This window comes from Lepidothrix coronata, unplaced genomic scaffold, assembly GCF_001604755.1.
Source record: "Lepidothrix coronata isolate B3197 unplaced genomic scaffold, Lepidothrix_coronata-1.0 Scaffold130, whole genome shotgun sequence".
Taxonomy (NCBI): domain Eukaryota; kingdom Metazoa; phylum Chordata; class Aves; order Passeriformes; family Pipridae; genus Lepidothrix; species Lepidothrix coronata.
In genome coordinates, this window is record NW_016690310.1 from 2,809,884 (window position 1) to 2,833,498 (window position 23,615).

General features: G+C 40.2%; 1 protein-coding gene across 1 annotated transcript in view; it reads left to right on the top strand.

Moving 5' to 3' along the window:
* Positions 1–22,846, top strand: part of TPCN2 (two pore segment channel 2) — a 27,425-nt gene extending 4,579 nt beyond the window's left edge. The window contains exons 6-26 of the mRNA XM_017826785.1: positions 121–237; positions 2,022–2,128; positions 3,620–3,692; positions 5,831–5,930; positions 6,229–6,294; positions 6,650–6,714; positions 8,559–8,656; positions 8,982–9,063; positions 9,731–9,817; positions 10,844–10,963; positions 11,271–11,330; positions 11,417–11,545; positions 12,159–12,208; positions 13,004–13,103; positions 14,090–14,161; positions 16,384–16,457; positions 16,779–16,869; positions 16,991–17,073; positions 17,911–17,992; positions 19,423–19,508; positions 20,224–22,846. Of these exons, the coding sequence (XP_017682274.1) occupies positions 121–237; positions 2,022–2,128; positions 3,620–3,692; positions 5,831–5,930; positions 6,229–6,294; positions 6,650–6,714; positions 8,559–8,656; positions 8,982–9,063; positions 9,731–9,817; positions 10,844–10,963; positions 11,271–11,330; positions 11,417–11,545; positions 12,159–12,208; positions 13,004–13,103; positions 14,090–14,161; positions 16,384–16,457; positions 16,779–16,869; positions 16,991–17,073; positions 17,911–17,992; positions 19,423–19,508; positions 20,224–20,302 (1,821 nt within the window). The 3' untranslated portion in view covers positions 20,303–22,846. The remainder of the gene's footprint in view (positions 1–120; positions 238–2,021; positions 2,129–3,619; positions 3,693–5,830; positions 5,931–6,228; positions 6,295–6,649; positions 6,715–8,558; positions 8,657–8,981; positions 9,064–9,730; positions 9,818–10,843; positions 10,964–11,270; positions 11,331–11,416; positions 11,546–12,158; positions 12,209–13,003; positions 13,104–14,089; positions 14,162–16,383; positions 16,458–16,778; positions 16,870–16,990; positions 17,074–17,910; positions 17,993–19,422; positions 19,509–20,223) is intronic.
* Positions 22,847–23,615: the final 769 nt, after the last annotated feature.

Sequence of the window (23,615 nt, forward strand, 5' to 3'; positions counted from 1 at the left end):
TTCCAATATTAGGGTATATATATTCCTATATATATAATTATATGTTCCAATATTGGGGTGTTGGAATTCATTGTTAAAGTAAGTTTTGGTTGCCTTTTTTTTTTTTTTCCCCTTGCCCAGAGTTACTTAATTGGATGGAAGGAATTTTGGAAAAACAAATGGCTAATGGCTTATATACTGACATTAATTGTCTCCCTGAGTGATTGGATTGTCTCGCTGAGCTTTTTCTGCACAGAGGTAAGAACTGGTTTCTGCAGAAACCATCAGCATCTTGATTGTGGAAAGTGGCAGAGGAGAAGAGCCTGCAAAGGGATAGTCAGCAGGGTGAATATGGTGCATTGAAAGATTAAGAGATGAGGAGGAGATGGTTCATTTTTGGCCTTTGATAGCTGGAGAACACACAAACACAGAAAAAGTTATTGATGATGTTGCCTTGCGAAGGATTATGTTTGATTCTTAATGTGTGTGTTCACTGGTAAAATTAAATAAAACTTTGCTGCTCTGGTCTGTCAGTAGGCAGAAAGTTTAAAGAAAACTCACTGCATGGCAGCAATTTTGTCATGCAGTTGGAGAATTGTATCCTTAACGTGATTCAACAGCAGAGTCTATGCAGTGATGTGTAAGTAAAAGGTACTTTAACAGCTGCTTTCTGAGCTGAAGCTGTGCTGTGTTCAAAGCAGTTGTGTTCTGAGGGGAGTGTCAGCTTTGTGAAATGGCTCTAGAAGTGCCCTCCTTTATGTAATGATGCCATCTCCCAGTTGGTTTTCTCTGCCACGGCTTTTCATTAACAGTCATTGTTAAGAAAACACTAAGATGGTAAAAATGCTGGGAAGTGAATGAAGGAGAAATCTTGAACTTGGCTTCTTTTGTCATTTCTCGTGTCAAGACCAGTATCTGCTGTCTTCAGAGAACTTCCAAACCTGTTTTAAGTTACTGTCAGTGTTGGTCAGGATGAGGTTGGATGCAGGTGCTGCTGTGGGTGACACACTGTTTAACTGTTCATTCTCTCATCACTGGTCACTGCTGACCTGGATGTGATGGAGCATCAGAGACGTGATCTTGAAATGGTGAATAAAAATGTTATTTGAGCTTATAAGCATCTAACAGTGAGAAAAGTGACTGTGTCCTTTTTGTATTCAAGCCAAATAAATACAATGCGGCTGAAAGAAGTTAATCACCTTGGAGGAAAACTGAGTTTACAGCGTGGGGAAGTGATCATAGAATCTTTAGGTGTGATAATGGATGAGTAGTTTGAACAGGAGCCTCCCACACAAAGCAGTGGCAGAAGAGTAGTTAAACTCCTGGGATGTGTGAACAATGAAGAAAAGGGTGTTGGTGGGGGGGGGGGTTTGATGTTAAGTGTGACCAGAGAGGATTTTATCCTAAAATCCGGGATGCTGAAACACCTGAAGCAGCTGATAAGTTGTCAGAGAAATAACTTGAAGGCTGGCAAGTGTCTTGAAGGCAAGAAACAGATTATTTGCTGTAGTGTTGTGGGGAAAAAAAAAAAAACAATTACAATTTGAGTCTTGTCAGAGACAGAAATTGCTGAGTAATAAGCAGGCCCTTTAGTTATAAAACAAAAAAAGAAGTCAGTCTGAAAATTGAAATCAAGCACTTATTTTTAGCGTGCATATTTGTTTTTATTGAAAGCAGCTCACTATTAATTCCCTTCCTGAGACAGGAAATACAAAAGTGCCATCTCTTGCCAGCTTGTTATGTCTAGCGAGCAGTGAAGTTAGATTGTTTCTAATTAGTGGTCTGATGAGGCTGTTGAAATGTCAATGTGTGGTTTTTAAAGCAATCTCTCCTCATTTTAATGAGGCATCTGAAGTCTGAAATCTCTCTTTGCCTGTTTTGTGAGCTCAGCGGGGCAGAGTTACCATCTGAGCACAGCCTTCTTCTGTTGCACTGTTGACTTTGTTGGTATTTAAATCGGTGCTTTTTGGCAAACTTGCCTGGAAAGTGTTTGTGCCACCGGTCTTATGGGAACTCAGTGTCTGATCCGTTGGTTTTTGCAGAGTTTGAGGATAAGAAGGATTCTTCGGCCGTTCTTTCTCCTTCAGAACTCCTCTATGATGAAGAAAACATTAAAAAGTATCAACAGCACATTGCCTGAAATGGCAAGGTAGGTAATAGTGTAGAAAACATCCTTTCACAGCAAGCAGGGAGTAATCTTTGTGTTCTGCTGTGTGGAAAATGAGCAACCTCCCTCTAAGTTCTTGGTGAGGCCAGGTAGCAATGGATGGAGGTTGTATTGGGTTTTTGATTCCTTTTAGTCTGTAAAATAGCTCTAGAATGCACGTGTTGTGACTCTGTGTGTGACAGATAAGGTTTTTGATGCTGGTGCAGTGGGAATTTTTGGTTCTGCTTTGGTAAGGGAAGAGCTGAGCAAGGGTCTGTGCTGTGTTTTCTCCAAGGTAACCTCTCAGAAATATGGGTAGACACACGTGTACTTGTTGTGAGAAATAGAAACCCAGTTGGGTGATTTCCAATCAGAATTTATTATATGATAAAAGCAAATTCAACGCTGGGTGATCAGGGAGGGGGTTCAACAACTCCCAACGCCTGTCACACCCAAAGAAGACATTTGTTCTACATTTATTTCCAGCTACTACATGAATATTCATTCTACATAAGTATAAACATTACACGTTGTTAGGTACATGAGTATAAACATTACACATTGTTAGGTCAGACATTCCACAGATATTTCTTAACAAGAATGTTATCTATAAGCATCCATAATATATTGTTAAATCAGACTTTCAGCAGATGTTCTCTTGTTATCTGTACAAAGTTATAAATTTTAAGAAAGATGCTATTATCTAGCTAACTAAACAAAATTCTCTCATTATAAATCCTACACAAGGTAAAACGGAGGTAACTTGTTTTATCTCTTTATAGGGGTCCAATTAAGTTTAATGACTTGTTTTTCTTTTCTCTCCAGGTCATATTGACCTTACACTGTTTTCTGTTAATTAGCTCGAATCATTTTCTCAGTTTATCACATTGTCTTCCAGTCATGAGGGCCACACAAAAAGATACCTCTTTATTTGCATCTTCAGATGGATGTAAATCTGTCTTCAGAGTGCTTTACTTCAGCTGTTTCCTTTCTAAATGGTTTTAGCAATATATATATATATATATATAAACTTTTAGTGTTAAGCTGGAAACCCCACTGGTGAAATTGTAACTAGACAATATGATACTTTTTGATAGAGATCTCTTCCTGTGACATGGGTCATGTAGATGTAGAGCTTATGGAACTCACTGCCCTTGCCTGTTACTTTTTCACTACCAAGCCCCAGGAGAATCAAAGGTGTGTGTGCAAGCCAAGGTGTTGTATTTTGTTTGGAGGGTATAAATATGGTCCTTTCTTTAAAAAAAAAAAGAAGTGTTAGAATCTCATTGACATCACAAAAAGTCTGAGCTTGTGCTGAGGAGTCTCCACAAGTGTGGTTTTTATTTTTGGTTAAAACTTAGATTGTGTTCTATTTCCATAGAGCTTCTTAAAAAAAAAAACAACCCTAGTTTCCTTTATATTGCATTTTCAACAAAGGATGTTGTTAAGAATAAGATAAATTTGCTGTTAATGCACATGGTTTCTTTCCAACAGTGTTGTCCTGCTGCTGGCTGTTCATCTGTCCCTCTTCACCATGTTTGCCATGCTGCTGTTTGCTCGAACAAAGGTAATCACTCCCATTTCTGCTGTGCTGGGTCTCGGGGGGCTTTTCTCTTTACTTGCACAGCTGCTTCATGTCCAGTTTTATAATCAAACTAGTGAAACTTGTTTGCCCTGAAAAGGTCATGTTACCTTGTCAGACTTGCTGTGATGAGTTTGAAGTCCACTTGGAGGGGTTTAACATGTGCACAGTGTTCCATCTGTACAAGAGACTTCCTTGTGCATTTATCCAGTTTGATCCTTTGAGTTGTTTTCCCTGCTTTTGTTGAAACCCTCTGTGCTGTTCTGCATCCAAATCTCTCATCGCTTTTTCATTTATGTTATCACTCATCTCTTCTTTTTTTTTTCTCTTCCTTATCTAGCTGTTTGCTAATTTTTCTTCCATGCTTTCTCACCTTCCAATACTGGTACCCCTGGCCATGCCTTGGTAGGTTTTTTTACCTGCTTTACTCTGATGTTTTGGTTTCTGATCTCTGGGTTTTCCTCTCGTTTTTCTCTTCCTGCTTCTGAAAAGCAAATTTGAACTTTTGTGGTTAAAATAATATTGTGTTCCAGTGCTCTTGGTATGTTCCCTCTCTCTAAAATTTCCTGTATTTTAATGTATTATGCTCAGATATTTTGGGTGGGTTTTTTGTTCTTACTTTTTAAGGCCTTCCATAAACGTGTTACTGTGAGCACGGAAATTTCCTGCCTACTTCTCTCAGTAATTATAGTCCTCTCCTTAATCTCAGTTTTGCACCTTCATTCCTACTGCAATTTGCACCTGAGCCTGCCTGTAGTCTTCCTCGTGGTCAGCAAATTCTTTGGATTCCCAATTTATGGAATTTCTGAAATCAGAAGCAGAACTCTGTTTTCCTGCTTTAAGTTGCATTCTGGATCTTTGTGTTATCTTTGTATGTCACATCTAACTTCAGTTATGAGCTTTCCCAGCAGTGGGAATATAACTTGTGTACCTAAACCAGTCAATTTTGTGTACATTTAGGTGAAAAATAACAAATTACAGAGTGGACTTTCCTATTTTGATGTGCTGCTCTGACATCCATACAAACTAATTTTATCTGACAAGGCGAATTACTGAAAGCCAAGTTCTAAAAATACATTTATTAACGAAATTCATGCCTCTACATTTTTGCATTGTCTTGTTTACGTCCTCTAGAGGTACATTTTGCAATCCTTGCAGCAGATTCAAGGGCTGTTTGTTCTGTGCTGCATCATTCATGTTTGTATTGTTTGCACTCTGCATCTTTTTTTGTCTGTCTCTGCTTGACCTTGGAGGGGGTGGGAATATGTGGATGACCCAAGATTAGCCTCCCAGTATGTTTTTGATGAAGATTTTGACACTGAGCTTTAGCAAATCATCTGATGTTTTCCCTGAGCCACAAGATAACTGTGATGACCTTAGTTGCCAAAGTATTTGCAAATACATTCTGGGTGCCATAGCACTTATCCTTTTTTTTTTTTAAATTTTCTTTCTCCAAGGTGTTTAAGCTCTAGCAATATTTTCATTGATATTGTAACATAGCATTTTAAATCTTCATTTTTTTTCAAAACAGTCACCTGTTTTCTACTTGCCCAGCAATTCCTGTGCTGTGCATGAGTTACTGCCTGAGGGGATAGCAAGAAGAAGGGGAAAACCTTTGTTTTGCATAGTGCTAGTAACTTTTGTACAAAAAACTGATCCAGGGGATTTTAAGTTTTTTATTTGGAAGGCAAAGGGGAAGTGAAAGACACTCAGTGGGTGTGCTGGTAGAGCTGCAGGTGTGATTTATTTTTTTAATTATTTTTTTTTTCAGTCATATTTTATCTGCAGTATAACCTCTTGCAGGCTAAGAGGTGATACTTCTTATATCAATCGAGGGTCGTTTCAGATTCCTGTGCTGTCAGTTTGTGACATAGCTTCTATATTGAGTTTCCTGTTGTTCCTGGTGTTTTTTAATTGCTGTTAATAAGTGAAGTGATTGCTCTGTATTCCCACATAATGTCTTCATTTTGATGCTTGGTTTGTGCTTTTTTTCACGGGGTAGATGTGATTATGTGCGTAAGAAATCGATTATTGACTGACTTTAGTTCTTTTTTTCCCCCCTTTCCTTGGTAAGACAGTGATTCTTCAGTGTTTCTCCTAACAATGACCATCTCTTTGACCAGGATAACCAGCAGGATAAGGAGTGGGTGGTGTATTTCCGGAATCTGCCGGATTCTCTGACATCCCTGTTGGTCCTGCTGACTACTGCAAACAATCCTGATGGTGAGCATCTTTCAGAAACAGCTCTTGTCTCTCCTTTTAAAGAACAATAGAATTAAGATTACCTGCAGACTACTGTAACCATTTTTTCAGCTGGTAGTTCTTAATACAGCCAGAGGAAGGTTGGAAAAGGGTTTTCCATGCCTTTAGTAACTTGATTCTTGCCCTTCTTTGGGGTAATTATGTATTGCCAGTGCAGCTGTATAAGAGCTTTTACCAATTGCCAAAAATTGATCGAGGTCTCCACCGTGCATCTTAAGCATTAAAATATTATTTCTTTTTTTTGTTCAATCTCACACAGTGATGATTCCTGCATATTCTAAGAATCGAGCATATTCCATCTTCTTCATCCTCTTCACTGTATTAGGTAAGTTACCTCTTGTCTTCAGTCGTGTAAATACACTTTAACTCTGACACTTGTGCTTAACAGCCACGGTGGTTTATTTTCCTAGGAAAGTTTAATCATAAATTTCTCCTTTTTTTGCGTTTCTTCCAATTATTGTGTAATGTCTGTAAGATAATTTTCACTTGTGGCCTGGGGGTTTTGGTAACACGTCACAGAGAAGTGCACACATTACAGTACATGAAACCCCTTTGGAAATCAAACACGAGAAAACTAATCCTCTTTAAATGATAAATTTTATTTACTATATGCACTGAAACTTCTTAGATAAATAGGATATGGATTTCAGTAATTCTTGCTGCCTCTTTTTCTCCAATAGGCAACCTGTTTCTGATGAACTTGCTTACAGCAATAATATACAACCAGTTTCGGGGATACCTCCTGGTGAGTAAAGCATTTCTAATTTCTGTGTCCTGCCATAACCTTGAACCTGTGAAATATTAAGTGTCATCTGTGCATTAAAGCAGGAGGCCTGTTCTGGTTGTAAGTTTTAAGATGCTAAGTGTTCTTTGATGGAGATACTTTTCCCATTGTATGCTGCTGTAGCTTGATCCCCTTCTGTGACAAAATTACTTGCTTGCATACTTCCATGAATGCTGTGGATCTGCAACTTTGACTGTTATGGGGGGAAAAAACCCTATTATAAAATTGACCAAGGTGAACGAGTAACTCAGACTTGGTTTTTGTGAAGAAAATCTGCTGTACTGTCTAAATAGCCATTGTTGCAAATCATAGAATCACAGAATGTTAAGGGTTGGAATGGACCTTGAAGATCATCCAATTCCAACCTCTCTGCCGTGGGCAGAGACACTTCCCACTAGACCAGGTTGCTCAAGGCCTTACCCAACCTGGCCTTGAACACTTCCAGGGATGGGGCATCCACAACCTCCCTGGGCAACCTGTGCCAGTGTCTCAGCACCCTCACAGTAAAGAATTTCTTCCCAATATCTAACCTAACTTTCCCCTCTTTGAATTTGTACCCATTACTCCCTGTTCCTGTCACTACAGTTCCTGATGAGAAGTCCCTCTCCAGTTCCCTGGAGGCCCTTTCAGATACTGGAAGGTGCTCTGAGGTCTCCACACATCCTTCTCTTATCCAGGTTGAACAACCCCAACTTTCTCAGCCTGTCTTTGTAGGGAAGATGCTCCAGTCCCCTTAATCAACTTTGTGGCCTTCTCTGGACTTGCTCCAACAGTTCCATGTCCTTCTTGTGTTGGGGACACCAGGACTGGATGCAGCATTCCGGGTGGGATCTCACAAGAGCAGAGTAGAAGGGGAGAATGACCTCCTTTGACCTGCTGGCCACGCTCCTCTTGGTGCAGCCCAGGGTTCTCATGCCTGTGATTTCCTTAAGGTTTAGTGTCAGGAGAAACTTGGTGACTTTGGGTGTGATTTTTTCCCCTTATTTACATATCTTCTTATAGTTCCTTCATTACTGGCTTCCCCTAATATATATATTATAGTTCCTTCCCCTTACTTACATAGTTTTATAGTTCCTTCAGCCCTTTAGAGGAGTGGAGTGTGGGCTTGGGGGGGAAAGTGAAGTAATAGCTGCCTGCTCTAGTAGAGTTCCAGAGAGAAGGAGAAGTTTTTTGGCTAGTGAGCCTTAAGCAATGTTACACAGAAGGAATGGCCCCCACCCTCTTGTGGGAGAGGGGTGTTTGAACCTGCAAAGAGGATTTTTGGTAATCCTTTTCCTCCTCTCTATTTCTTCCCTTCTTTCTCAGTTTTTCACTTCCTCACATGAGAGCATGACATAACTTGATTCCCAACAAAGCAGCTGAGTTTGAAAGTGGTTATTGTGGAGGGGAAAAAAAAAAGCATGAAAAACTGTGGCTCTGGATTTCTGCCTTTAGGGGAGAAGCTGGAGCTTCACAAGCTGTCTCACTCTTCTCTCTGCACAGGAGTGTGAATTGCTGTGAATCCTTGAGCTTTGCTGTTGCCAGTGTCTCTGGAACAGGCATATTCCTATGCAGTCCAGAATTGGAAATAAATCATGACCTGGATGTTTACTTGGATTCCAGAGTTGTTTGCTTTCCTGCTTGCTTCCTTCCTCCTCGTACACAGAGTTCTTGGAGGGAGTGAGGCTGAGGGCAGTCCCCTGTTCTGATCTCTGATCACAGATCCAGGATGTGTGCCAGAGGATCAGTGTATTCTGTGGCCATAGGACATAGTAGTGCATGAAGTGTGAGTAAATTGTTTCCTCTGTGGTGTTTTTACTGTTCAGAAATCAGTTCAGTCCTCCCTCTTCAGGAGGCGGCTGGGAATCCGGGCTGCCTTCGAAGTGCTTTCCACCCTGAAAGAGACTCCTGCTAATGCCCAACAGTAAGTGAACAATGTTGAAACAGTAGATTATCTAGCAAAAAAAAAAAAAACATTTTTGGTCATCTACGTTTTGTTTAATTTACTGAGGATCCACTCTTAAAAACCGGCAGTGTGTTGCTCATCTCATTTTATTTATTTTTAATTTAACTGAATATTCATAACACGCTATTTGGGACTTATGGTGTGTGTTTCCCTTTTATTTCTACTTCTAATTTTACCTGTTTTTCCAAAAAAGAAAGGCAGGAATGCATTTGGAACAGCTTTTTTTTTTTTGCCATCTATACAGTTGTCTGTACCAGGGCCCATTCTGTTTTCTTTTAAATAGGTCATATGTCAGCAGTGGGGCCTTACACCAAGTGCTGCAGAAAGTTGAGATGGATTCTCGCTGCAAACAAGCCATCCTGAGGGTAAGAAATGAATTTTCTTAGCCCTGATGCTGGTGACTGTCAAACCCTGTGATGTGACAGCTGTGGGAACTGAAATTTCCCTGATTACACCATTGATTTAGGAATGGCAGCTTTCAGCTCAGCTCCCTTTTGCTGCTTTCTCAAAGTGTGAACAGAAGCCCAGCTCACTGTCTGTTTATGTTTTGATCTTCAGAATAAAAGTAGTCCTTAGACAAGGATTTCACCTTAAAATTGCTCCCTCTTTGGTGTGATGAGGGATGCATTCACCTGGAGAGAGGTATAGAGGAATGAAAGCTCCTGTTTTGCAGAGCTAATTTTTCCTTTGGCTTTACTTTCTCCCTGGAAGTATTGTGGTCTAGAGCTGCTCTCTGCTGCAGCATTCCTTGGATCATAACATAATAATGGCACTACCACAGGACTAAAAAATTTTTAAGTTTGTCAAAAGTGCCTGTGGTTCCAGAGAGGGGAAAGTAGAAAAGGCAAGAGGAATCCTCCAGTCACATGGCAGTGTTGTGTTAAAGCAAAATGGAACCTCACTCTAACAGCTTGGAGTAGCTTGTGTTAGATCTCTATTCCCTGTCTTTTAAAGATTGTCTGAGGGTTTTGGCACTTTTTGCAGAGGCACCTATTGCAGATTCTGATCTGAATGTTTCTCTTTCATGTGCAGTCACTCAAAATGTGCTCCTGTGACCAGCTGTCAGCTGCCCAGTTCCAGAAGCTCTTTGAAGAACTAGACAAAGATGCCATTAAGCAAGTATGTATCTGACCATTGTTTATGAAACATCAGAAGTTGTCTGGTCCTGTGCAAAAATAAGTGATGGCATTGTCTGTAAAGTGTATAAACAGACTTTAAAACATGCAAACACAACACAAGGTGCAATCACACGTTGTTGATTTTGAGGTTGTTCATGAGTTGCTCTTATAGTCACAAACAAGGTGGCTTTGGGGGCTTTCACAGCATTCATCTGGGATTGCCCTAAATGTACAGCATTGTTTATTCTGTCAGCATTTTAAAGCGACTTTGCCAAACAAAATTGATAAGATCTCTGTGTGTATTTGTCTAGTAGGAAGATTCATTACAAGGAAACAAAGAATAGGAGTTGGATTTACAGCATGGGGTCTCTGAGAGGTGCTGTGGAGAAATGAATTACCTCCCTGGTAAATTGGTTTTGATGAAATAGGAGGGATTTGTCTTGTTGTGACAGTCCTACATTAAAGGAATGCCTCTTCAATTGTGTTAGTCTTTGCAGGGTAACACTTAAATATACTCAAAGACTTTTCTCCAGTCCCTGAGTGAAGAACAAAATATGGATTCTTTAAGTGTTCAGATGAAGATGGGCAGAAAGCAGCCTTCTCCTCTTGGAGGGAGAAAGAAAAAAACAAAACACAACTATTTGAGGGTTAAGAAATGTTCTTTTCTGTGTTTGCATGTAACCAAGACTTCTGAATTAAACGCTGGGAAATGGGGAAGGAATGGGTACAATTAATACCTTGGTGTTTAGTTTACCTGCTTGGGGTACTGAAGAAGGGTTGGACTGTCTCCCTTCTCTGCCATTCCCTTGTGTTGTGCCATAATCAGAAATGAACTTTTGCTGTGAACAGCCACAGCTTGGAAACATTTTCCAGCTGAAATGTCAAAATTAGCCTGTGGTCCTGAAGTTTTGCTTTGAAAATGTCTGGCTTCTTTTAAAAGCTGAGCTTGGGTGTGGGGTTTTATTATTTTAGTACTATTAAAATGCTTATGCTTTGATTCTCAGCAAATCCTTTGTGTTCTTTTCAGCATCCTCCCAGTCCAGAGTACCAATCCCATTTTATGCAGAAATTGCAGTTTGCCTTTGGCCATCCCTACTTTGGCTACTTGGGGAATGTGGTAGCCCTTGCAAACATTATTTCTATCTGTGTAAGTAAAAGGGTTTTTTTGTTGTGGGCTTTTTGTCTGTTTTTTTGGTTTTCCTCTGCTACAAACCTAAGTTCTGTTTTTGTTCTTTAGTCTCTCTTTAAACAACCATTTTTTGTAGCAGCTGGCAGGGTTTTGGCATACTTTAGTCATGTAAAGTCTTAAGTTGAGAGGGAATACCTGCAGTTAAAAATATATTCTCAGCTGCTTGGAAAAGGTCTGTGCAAACCATGAAAGACTCTTCTTGTGCTTAAAAATCTGTTTTAGGTAGCAGTAAGGCAGTGGATTCATAAAATATTTCCTGTTTAAGGTGGTTTTGGTGATGGATGCAGATAAACAGCCTTCTGAAAGAGATGACTTCTTCCTGGGGGTAAGATGCAGTAGCATTCCTACAGTTATTGCTGTTCCCTGAGATGCCAGTAATTCTAATGATTGCTTTTATTTTGGGGGGTGAAGGCCATCAACTGCTTCTTCATCCTGTACTATCTGCTGGAAATGTTGCTGAAAATCTTAGCAATGGGCTTGAGAAGATACTTGTCTTACCCAAGCAATAGGTTTGATGGACTTCTGACTGTAATTTTGCTGGTAAGTGTTTTGTTAACTAATGTGTTTGTTGGGTAGGGAGGTTGGGAACTCCAAGAGCTGGTGGGATTGCTCTTTCTTCAACACTGACAGGCTGAGCTGAACAATGTGAGCAGTGGTTTTCAGTGGCTTGAAAGTTTTTGCTGGTGCATGGTTCCTTTAGGGTCTGCTTTCTGAAGGCAGGCTTATTTAAATCCATGGAAAAGGTGAGTTTTCTTATAAGAAGTCTTTTTATTGCTATTTGGAAATATTCAGCTCTTGAAATAATTGCATAAGGAGTTCTGTTATGCAGCTAAGATGACCTTGTTCTTTCAATAAAGAGGCAGGTTATTGTAATAACTATTTGGTAAAAGCCTGAAGCCCATGTGGCAGATGAGGTCAAATTCATGGCTAATGGTATTCACTGTAGATCCTTTTACTGAATGACCTATGTACTTTGAGATAATTTGGGGAATAACTGGGCAAATATGACAATTCAGAGCTTTAAAGTGAGTCAAAAAAGCAGCTTAATGCTCTTAAAAATGTTTCCTGTCAAGAAGCTTACAGAATTTCTGAAACTCAGAATTACAAAGTAAAGTTTTGACCTTTTTTCCCTCTCTTTCTTTCCTAACTAAAGATTTTGGAGATTGCAACTTTTGCTGTGTATGGATTCCCTCATCCTGGCTGGTAGGTGACCTTTGTGAACTGCTGCACTTTGCTCAGTGACTGGGCTGGGTCATGCTGTAAAATTTAGTAGAAAAATACCCATAGACTATTTGTCTATACTGGAATACCAAGCAGTTGTATTTTGATTTTTTTTTTTTTAAGATCAAACAGCTTTTGGATAACTCTCCTGATCTTTTTTTGTTACAAAAAACAATTTACACTTGTTATCTCTGCAGAGACTGGTAGACCTTATGTTTTGAAAATGGCTTATATTCGAACACTACTAAAAACAACACTACAAAAAAGTGGTGGTTGGCAGAATAGTAATTGCTACAGTCTAATGGCATTCATTATTATCTTAGAATTGATTCTGTTTGGGTTTGACTTCGCCCTTTGATTCTTAAATGCAGATGATTGATTGCTCTACATCTTGGAGCACCAGTTAGGTTAGACTTGTTAGGTCTTTGTGTCAGTCACTGCAAACAGATTATAACCCCCATGAGTCACTGGTGAGTGTGTGCTGTTGGTCTGTAGATGTAACACCTTCAGGACAGCAATGTGACTGTTATCTAGAATATATGTTCTCTGCAGTGTTGTCTTAAATAATTTCTTTGATGAACATGCACTTTAAGGAGCACTCTCTGCACATTTAAGAGCCCAGGTTAAACAGGTCGCTTCCTGCAACAGTTGTTAAGGGTGAGATTCCTGCTGAGTAAATGAACGTACTTACAGTTACCTGTAGCCCAGGAGATGAAACTCTGTCTCTCTGTCACGAGCTGTTTCTCTGATTAGTTATTTTTCTCCCATCTTTCCCAGGAGACCCGAGTTCATGGGCTTGTTATCCCTGTGGGATATGGTGCGGCTGGTGAACATGCTGATCGTGTTCCGCTTCTTGCGGATCATCCCCAACATGAAGGTGATTGCTCATCCCTCCACAACTCTCATTTCTTTCTTGGTCACCTCATAAACTTTGTTCCAGCCTTTCAGAATAATGTACAGACTGCAATTCTTTTGCCCATGGGTGGGATCAGAGCTCAGCTCTGACTGTCCCGGCTGTTGCACAGCCCCTCACAAACTCCCTGTCTCTGGAGCTGGTTTTCTCTGTTGAGGCAGCAGACAAGTTCTGTTGGTGTGGTGGCAGTTGCTGCTGCTATTCTAAGGTGGGCAAACTTATCCAGAAACACTCGTGCAGCTTGTGTGGTGCTTCACTAGATGAGTGGTGCTTCACTTCATTAGATGAGTGGCTGGGATATCCTTGGAGAACTTTGTACTAAGGAGGAGTTAGAATTGCTTTCACTAGATGCTGCAAGACATTTGGTAATGCAAAGGGTTTTGTGGGATAAATCCTCCTCCACCTTCCCAGCAGAGGTATTTCCACCATGATACATGTACTTGAATCAGAAATCACTTTGATTGTTTGTTATAATCCTGCATTTACTTGCTTAAAAGCTAAGCCCAAATTAATGTTGGGTGTAGGATTTATATCTTACTTCAATAAGCCATAAATACCAAACCTGATGTAATCAGAGGTCATGGTGTCAGTGGAAAGTGTAAAATAGGAATTATGGGGGTCAAATATGAAGCAGTCACCCTGGAGCTGGGAGGTGCTGGTGTTTTGCTTGCCTCCCATTCTTTCTAGTCTTACTAGACATACAGTCCTTTAGGTTGCAGTGCCTGTATATATTTAAGACTTATGATGATGTCTGTCTGTGAAAAAGGCTCCTACAGCATTGTTCATTCATTTTAAATAAATCATGGAAATTTCTCTCTATCAAAGATGTCCTGCATGTAGACATAGTTAATTTTCCCCATTGGTATTTCTTTGTCCTTTAAGTAAAAATAATTTGACGTGGAATGGAAGTGGGATGAATGTCATACATGTAGAATTCTGCTTTGTTTTAGTTCATGGCTTTGGTTGTCACTACATTGCTGGACCTGGTAAAAAACTTAAGAGCCTTTGCAGGAATCCTCGTGGTAAGTCATGATGCAAGGTTGTCATTTGCTTTGTTATAGTTAGCAGTCTAATAAGGGTATGTCTCCAACAGAGTTAACAAGTATCTTGTACAGTCACCAGGATCACTAACATTTCTCCTCAATCAGCCAGTTCTTCTCCAGGGCATGTGTTTGAAAGCCAGGACAAACTGCTGTTTTGTTATGGCCTGTGCACAGTGACAGTGCCTCTTTTATCAGGAGGATCTTTGTGAGAGTGACTGAAGCTTCCTCAGAGTGCTTGCCTCAGGCTGGATACTCTGGTTGCAAATCAAAATTCATCCATGCTAAAAGCAGACCAGTTTTCCTTACCCTGATTTGCTTATTAACATTTGCTTATTAAATGGCAGAACCACTTGAAAATTGTTTTCCAGTTGAGAAGGTCTTGAGATGGCATGTTTGGACATGACTTTTGAAAGCCTCCTGTCATCCTGGTTTGGGTGTGTCTGTGTAGAGCACATGCTCTGTAACCATGTGATTAAAGGGTGGATCACAATGCATGATGTCCATGACACAAATCCTCCCAAATCCTGAGTTTCTGGCTTTGCAACAATGTCTTCCTGGTAGAGCAAAGAAGTGCTTGGGTAGGTTTGGTTTTGTTATTGTCCATGGGGTTTTGTAGGATACTTTATTTTGAGGTAGTGGTTAGGGACCAATGATTTGTTGTTCTAGTCTATACATTTAGCATGCAATTTAACCAGAATGTCTGTTTTTGTCATTAATAATCTCTACTTTTATCTGTAGAGAAGGGGCCCTAGGTTGGTGTGTGTTGCAGCTTGAAATAAAGATATTGGTTGGGGCAAAGCAAATTTGGTAACAACTTTTGTTGTGCTCTGCAAGTCACACTTGCCACTGGGAGCTACTCTTGGAACTGAGAAGTATTTTCTTTCATTCCTGAAAGAAGGGATGGGAGCCTGTAGCGATAGGCTTGATTTTTATTTTCATAAAATGTGCGTTAGTGTTTCACTGTAGTGCATCTATGCATATATGTGAGACATGATTCTCATAAAGTGGCTGCTGCTGATTGCCCTGAATGTCAGGAGTGTGAATTGTAGTTTTGCAGCAGTTGTGAGGCAAGTCTGCCACAGTGCTTGCCACTTCCCTTAGTTTAATTTGCTTTTGCCCCAGGCTATGTGGAAGCTGTCACTGAGCTGCTGCTCTGCTGAAATCTGACTCCATTGCCAGCTGATAGAAAATATCTTTCCTAAAGTTAGGCTGGAACACGTGCTGATAAAGTAATGTAACTAATTAGCTAATTTCTCATGCAGTGAGTCTTTGAAATATATGGGGTTTCTTTCAAAGAATAAAATTAATTTTATTGCCAGGCCAGATGCCCCATCTTCTGGCAGGCTGTGAAATATCAGCTTCAACTTACTCCAGTGATGTTCAAAGTGCTGTGGCTCATAGGCCAGGGCAGTTCTCTTCTCTTCCTCCCAGACTTCCCCCTCCTCAGGTCTGTTTGTAACAAAATAAAAAAAAAATCAAATGAAAAAAGTATTTTTATTTTTAAGACTCAGCTTGTTTCAAGCTTTCCTGGGTCAAGTGGGTCTTTCTCAGAGGAGTGAAGCTGTAGGTTATTTCTAGAACAATCTTTGTAGGATAAAAACTGTAAAATCACCCAAGTGGCTGCTAAAGACTGAAAGGTGTCTCTTTAAAGGGAAGTTTGCATTTCCAACAAGTAAAAGAAAGAAGTTTCAAACCCCTCTGTGTTACTGAAAACTTTATTTTTAGGCTAATTGTAACATTTTTAAGAAAGTTGCTGGTGTAATATAAAATACTGACTTGGTTTTGTCCTTCAGCTAAGTTTAATAGAAGCTTATTTTCACTGAATCTAGCAGAAAACGCCCTAAATAAAAATATTTAGATTATGCTTTGTAAATACCGTCAGTGTGTGTTAGTTTAAGTTGCTATTCTGCAACGTTAACAGTTAAATATCAGCACTCTGAGACACAAAAAAGCAAAACAGATCAAAAAGTAAAATAGATCATAAAATAAAAGGATTTAACTCACTTTAAGAACAGAAAGTTAAATAGAATATTAAAAAGTAAGAGCAAACAGTTAAGTATTTTCACTTTAAAAGCTTCAGGTGTTGTTCTTGACGTAATTCCTTCACCTGTGGTACAAATATAAATTCCATATTAATTGCGTTGCTTTCTCATTTAGTGACAGAAATATTCAAAGCTAACAGCTGCTTGTGTTCCTCCCAGGTGGTTTTCTATGCATTTGCAATCACTGGCATAATGCTGTTTAAAGGTGCCGTTGTTCCCTTGGGAAACACCAGGTAAGGTTCTCAACATCGCTGCCCACAAAGAATCCTGTCTTTCAAAAGCACCTGTTTGTGGTTGTTTTGTTGTTGTTTGTTTTCTCTTATTCTCGGAGCTGAATTTTAATGTTTGAATTTTAAATGTTAAATCACAAGACCTTATCTTCTGTCTCCTCTTGCTGCACTGAAATTGCAGGAAGGCTCGTCTGGTTTTGAACTGTTTCCCTCGTTTTCTGCCTTTGAGATAATGAACTTTCTGCAGGGCGCTCAGGATAATTTTGGTTTTAAGGTACAGTTTACAGAAAGCTGTGTTCACATCCCCCTGTAATCCTCCCACAGTGCTGCCAACACAACATTTGCTAATGGCACTTTGCAGTGTGGGACCTACGAGCAGCTGGAATATTGGCCCAACAACTTTGATGACTTTGCCGTGAGTGCAATCACTGATGACATCCTTCCCTCTTCCCCTCTCCTCTTACCTCTCCTCATTTTCTGAGCCTTGAGGGTGTGAGAAATAACCACTGACCTTCTGTTCTGCTCGCTTTATTTAGGCAGCAGTGGTGACCCTCTGGGATGTGATGGTGGTGAACAACTGGCAGGTCTTTTTGGATGCGTTTTCAAGATATTCAAGTCCGTAAGTAGCAGTAACAATACTGAAAAAGTCTCCTATGAATCCAGTTTGGAAGGTAACTGAACAAGAATTATGCACATGGCACAATTCCACCTGCTAAGAGGGCTGCTGCTTACCTTTCTTCTGGAAATTCAGGTATAAAGGAAAGAAATTTAATGCTTCTGTGGGTGAACAATTTTTTTGGCAGACTTAAACCCTTGGACATATCTTTCATTTGTATCTAATGACTTTATGGGAATGTTTGAATGAACTGGGTGGCTTCTGGGTTGAGCTGTTCCAGTGCTCCTTGGCTGGTTATCCCAAGCCCTTAGTTAAGTTCTGCAGGCTCTGTGTGGGATAAATGTTTAACGTGGTCTGGAGGAGACTGGACAAGCCATGACAGAGAAATCCATTGGATCTGCAGTGAATGGAAGCTCCCTGTAATTCAAGAAATCCCTGAACTGCAAACAGTTGGAGATTGGGGAGGGCTTATAGGGTGTCAACATAGATATTTTGCCGTGGTTTTGCACTCTTTCCTATGTTTCTGCTTTTGACCATTCCAAGGATACTATCCCAGATGGATGTCTTGCTGTGATCCAGCACAGCTTCTACTGGGCTGCTTTTCTGTCCCTTCAGAGTTCAATTAAGCAGATTGAGTGGGGAGAGTGAGTCTGGTTGATGTAATGAAGGGCTGAGATTTTTCTATTTTTTAATTTTTTTATTCCCTACCTCGTTTGACATCAAAAAAGGAGTAGCATTATATTTCAAGGAAAAATGTGATTTCATGGTGCTCTGCTCACTTTTGAGGCTGAGGGTATTTACTGCCTGCCTTGCTTATTGTCTGTGTAATCTGATCTGCAGGTGGGCAAAGATCTATTTTGTAGCCTGGTGGTTGATCTCCTCTGTCATCTGGGTTAATCTCTTCGTAGCTTTACTTCTGGAGGTAAGGAAATGTGTTTATTTGGTATTGGATCCCAAAGCTGGGTTCTAATTTCTGCAGGAAGTTAAAAGAACCCAGGCAACTTTTTGAGAATAGTATGTTGGGCTTGTGTGTGTTCTTTCTTTACCTTTCTCCTCGCTGCCCTTCCCCTGAGGAGTGAAGGAGGTTGGTTTTTTTCCTAGACAATTGTATGCTTTACTTGCAGTTTTGTCACAAAACTGGTTGCATCTCATTGGGTATGTACATTTTCATTATATCACTCTCTATAAAGATGAAAAATATTATAAGTATTATAAAATTGCTTGTCTCTTGTACATTTGCATTTAACTTCAGCATTAGTTATTCAAACTGCAGGCTTTTTGCCTTTTAATGTATCAGCAAATGAAATTAGCTCTTCAAATTTTTAATTTATTTGGCTCTCCTGTGGTTCTTCCCACCCTGATTTGAATTTACCATTGTTCAGTTCCACGCTAGAAGAGTGGAACTGATTATTTCTTTTCAAGAGACCATATTCTAGAGTCTTTCAAAGAAGCTGGGGAAATAGAGGTATCCAAGCAATGCCATGAAGAACATATAGTTCTGCCAGTTTCTTGTGTATGTTTATCCTGCAAATTCAAATTTCTGATGGTGAAGGGAATGCTAATCAGAACCATCTCCTCCAGGTTAAAAATTGTAGGCTTCTCTTCTAAGTAATGGAAGGAACTGAGTACCTGTAGAGGGCACTTCACCCCATCTCAAAACCTCTAAAACTTTCTTTGGGAGATGTTTTTGTTGTTGCTGAAGGTATTGAGAATTTAAATTTATTACAGTAGGAAGAATGGCAAACTTTTCAGTCCAAGACATCTTCTGTCTGCTTACTTCTGCAGGGCTGTGGCCAAAGTTTTTGCTGTAAGAGCCAAGATGCAGCATTCTGAAGGAGGAGAGCAGCATCTCACTATTTTTCTCCCCCCCTTTTATTTTTCCCCTGAGCTGCCTTGTCTGCTCCCCAGTTATTAATTTGTCAGTGTTATTCAGGATGGGGAAGAGAACGTGACAAAACCAGTAGCTGAGCTTTAAGCTGTGATGCCTGGACTAGCAGTAGGTTTATATACGGTTGGGGTTTTAAAGTGGAAGAAATTCAGAGCAGGTAAAAATTTGTGGGTAGTTCACTTGGTTGTCTTGGGGAGGCAGTCCTTGCTAGGAGCAGAAGGCAGCAGGGCTCTCCTGTGCTCTGCTGTTCTTTCAGTTTGTGATGAGAAAGTTAGTTATTTCTTTCCTGAAAAACAGGCTCAAATAAAGCAGTGACCCACAGCCAGTAAATGTGCTCTGGCACTGAGTTTAAAAACAAAGCTCACCCCCCTCCCAAAGCTTACCTGCAGACATAGTGACTAGATATTTCTGATGTCATCAGAAGTAGTCCTTTTAATTTTTCCCCCGTTCCTTTTACATTTCAGAACTTTATTCACAAGTGGGACCGTCGCTGTCATCGAGAGTCTCTTTCAGATGTTGAATACCAGAGGACAGTGGAACTAATGTTCAGGTGAGTTGGACTGGATTTGATAATCAATCTAGGTTTCTTTATGTTCTGTTTTAAAGGAGATGTGCTGCCTGCAAGAGGGCAAAGGCTTGTCTTCCATTTCCTCCCTCTGAAGCAAACTTAGTTGGGAAAAAATCAACAAGTGCTTTAGTTAGGCCTGGTTTAAGCTGACGTGGAAGCCTAACCTTTGTATGCTTTGTGCTCGTAGCAGGGTGGGAGAAGAGGTGCTGGGGGTGAGGGGAACAACTGCTGAGGGGGACAAAAACAAGGGAAAGAAGAAAAGGGAAGATGAGGAAAGTGATGCGTGTTCTTGGCTTATTATGAAATTGTGGGTGGTGAGTTGAGACTTGATGATCGTGTGTGAGTGGAACTTCTGGTGCACGTTGGATATTCAATAGTAGCACTGGGAACATGTTCTCATCTGGGAGTTTTTTCAGGAAAACAAATCTACTGACCTTCACTTGTGTTGTACTGTGTGCAGGAAATTGCTTCCCTGCTTCTTGTGGGAAAACAGCTGCTGGTTTCCATGACACATCTGTAGAGGATGGATCATTTGCAAGTAGATGCATCTTTAGGGAGCATCAACTTATTGTGATTTTAATTCCTTGTTTCATTCTTGAAACGAGCACACGTCACATCCTCAGTATGTGCATTGCTCAAACAAATGCTGAGAAAGCTCCCTTTGCTGCCCCTAACAACTCATGCTTTTTCTTTGTAGAGATGTTTTGGAAGAACCTACAGAGGAGGAGTTGATGGAAAAACTGCACCAGCACCCACACCTGCAGTTATGTAGGTGACTGGTGGAAAGGACTGATTTGTTTAGACCTCTGTTTTCTTGAGGTTGTCAGCTGGAAGAAACTGGATTTTCCGTGAGATGCTGTTTAGGAAGAGGGGCTTGTAGGACAGTGTGTGAGGTTTTGCTTGGCAATTCTCTGCAGGAAGGTTATTTTATTTTTGGGTTCATATCTTTTTTGCAGAAGATTTGAATCTTGCTAACTTGACTTGATTTTAAGTTGCAGTTTTAGAGGAGTGTTGCAGCCATTATTTTTATAGACTGTTGATATCAGAACATGTTTTATTTTTTTTTTTTAAGAGGGAAAGTGTGTTTAAAATGACAGTGCACTTTAAAAGATGAACTTTATAACCACTAAGCCTCCTACTTTCTTCAGCACAGGAAAATGGAACTGCCTTTTCTGGCAATGTGGCAAGGGCTGTGCCCTGCAAGTCACGAATGGATTAGGCAGGACCAGAACAGAATCCTTAATCTTTTTGTAGTGAGAGTCGAAACACTATTTTTGCTGTAATGTGACACCAGCGTATCTTACCGAATTTTCAGGAGTTAATCACGTTGGAACACAATCTGTTTCAGCTGAGGAGCAGGGGCTGCCTGCTTTGCACATCCTCTGGTTTCCTTTGCTTTTGCTCGAGGGTTGGTGCCGGCTGTGTCGTGCTGGTCGCTGTGAGAGCAGCTCCAACCGCGACCGGAGCCATCGCACTCGTGCTTTTCCATGTGGTAAAAACTGAGCTCTTCTGGAGTAAACATTCTCATGCTGCTTTTTAGTGACCCCTCTTCCTTTTACCTTCCCGTTCTGCCTCTGTGTCGTGTTCCATGAAAGAGCTGAACTTTGGCCGGAATGTTGCGCCACGATCGCCGCCAGTCTCCCGCTTAAAGGGGGATGGGAAAAAAAAAAAGGTTGAATTGGGATAATCAAAGTGCTCAGCAGTTCAAATTTTTAATTCGAGTCTGTGGGATTAGAAGGTGCTCAACCAGTATTGCAGGATCACATATTTTTATGGTTTAATGACCACACGCTCCATATCACTAACTTTCACCCGGGTAAAACTTTTTTGGGTAAGTGACTTTCTCAACAAACCTAAAGTGGGGAATTAACAGTAACCTGTGTCCGGGTGCTTTTCACTGTCCCTTGGTATTCCTTTGAAAAGGTGATTTTTTTTTTTGTTTGAATCTTCGCCCTGTGAATAGTAAATTGCTGTGAAGATCAGAATGAATCCCAGCTACTGTTTTGCAATGTGAAAATGAAACTGCTCTTTGAGGTGCTGCCTTCTCATGGAGACACTTGCCACCAAAACAGACACTGTTGTGGTCACCTCTGTAGGGACAAGGGCTTGGGGAAGGTAGTTGTCCATAAAACACTGCTACTACTTGTAAGTTATTTGATTCTTTTTTTTTTTTAAGATAAAAAACAGTTTTCAGAAGTGCCAAGCAATCATCCTGTATACTTTTCCCTCTTTTTTTTTCTCATTAGCCTCTCTTTCTGTCCTGAGTGAGGGAGAGGAAAATATCCAGGATGATGGTGCTTTTTCACTCAAAAGCTTGTTTTTGCCTTGTTGTCTCACTGTTCAGAGGTGGCTTAATGATTCTTGTCTGTCTGTTTCTTTATCTTTTTGCTCATATTTTCTTTTTGCTGTGGAGTGAAATGTGTTGTGGCTTCTACATGTGTAGAACAAAACTGAACTGAGTTGTGGGCTACTCCTGCAATCTTTCTTTACTTTTGTAAACTTGCATCTTAAGCCAGCCCCTTGTCTGTGTTCAGTCTCTTGTTTCTCTTCCAGATTAAGCTCCCCAGGAACTCACTTGCACTGGTTCCAGTGGCATCACTGTGCTTATTTTCAGTCATGCACTTAAAACACTCATCATGGCAAGCTGATAAAGGCATCAGCACTGTTTTTTCTAGTTTTGAGTTTGTTTTTTTTCCAGTATGGCTTTATGTCAGGATGGTTTCTGCTCCTTCTAGCATGATGTATAATCACTTCCACCAATTTGTTGGCACTTATTACACAGTGGTTAAATAGTCTATTTTACCTTTTTACTGAAAATAAAAAGTTATTTTTTTCCCCACTTTTCTAAATACTTGAAGTAGTTTTGCCTTTCCAAAAAAGGAAGTGTACAGTTCTTAACCAGTTTAATTATTTTTTTTTTTGCCTCCTAAGGTTGTTTGGGTTTGGTTTTCTGTTTCCTTTTGGTTGTTTGGTTTTTTTGCCATTACACTCCACTACAATCTACCAAAACAGCACAAATCAGTGTGGGATTATCATAAACATCACAACTGTCTCCATTATGCTTTCTTTGCATCTGGGCAATGTGAAGAAGGCATTCTGAAGGGAATAGTCTATCTTGTTCTTGTTTCACATTGGTGTAATTGCCTGAAAGTGTAACTAGAGTTTAATACAAAATTGTGCCACCTAATGTCACTTGAACTGGAAGATGTAAATGACCACATTATGCAATAACTGTATAAAATCATGAAAATGAATGTACATAATAAGGTAAAACTTGAGGATTGCATTATTAAAAAAACTTTTTCTCAAACTGTGGAAATGATTGGGGTGTTGCAATGGTTCTTGTGGTTTGGTTTTTTTTGCCTTTCCCTTGCTGCTGATTTCTGCAGTGCTCAACATCTCTGCTCCCATTATCTTTGCTGGTTAAAGGCTGGGCCCAAGGAGGAGGTTACATGCATGTGGGACATATCTGCCTGGTTTCAAAATGCAGCACCTAAAGGATGCTGCTCTGCTATTGTCCAGCTCTAGAGGCACAGAATCATCTGTGGGCACTTGGGACGCTGAATTTTTAAGGTGAAACCTCATTGGAACCGAGCCTTGGGGGTGTTGAGCAGGTTGATTTTCACTTGTGCTTCAGTCTCTACAAACCAGGTATCCCTTCATCTCTTCCTGGAGAGATCAGTGCAAAAAGCATCCTGCTGGCTTGTTGACTGGGGCAGATTTTGCCCATGATTTAGCAGAGTTTGTGGCATTCTTTTGGAACAGGTTCTGATTTAGAAGAGGATGGATTTTTTTACGGGCAGAACAAAGTCAATCCTGGGTCAAGCTGATGTCTCTGACAGTGGTTGTTGCAGATTCTCAGGTGAAGCATGTGAAGGCCAAAGCAAAGAGAAAATCATCTTGTGTTATTAAATCAGGATCAGATTTTTGTAGCTTGTGAAGGAGGACCTTAATCACCTAATTAAGGCTAATTTGAGATTCCTTGGCTATTTTATTTTTCCTTCTTGATTTACTGTGAATTTTTATTGCTTTAAGATTTAGGAGTGGAGGGAGAGGATGGATGCAATTGAAATGTTCCTGATTCTTTTA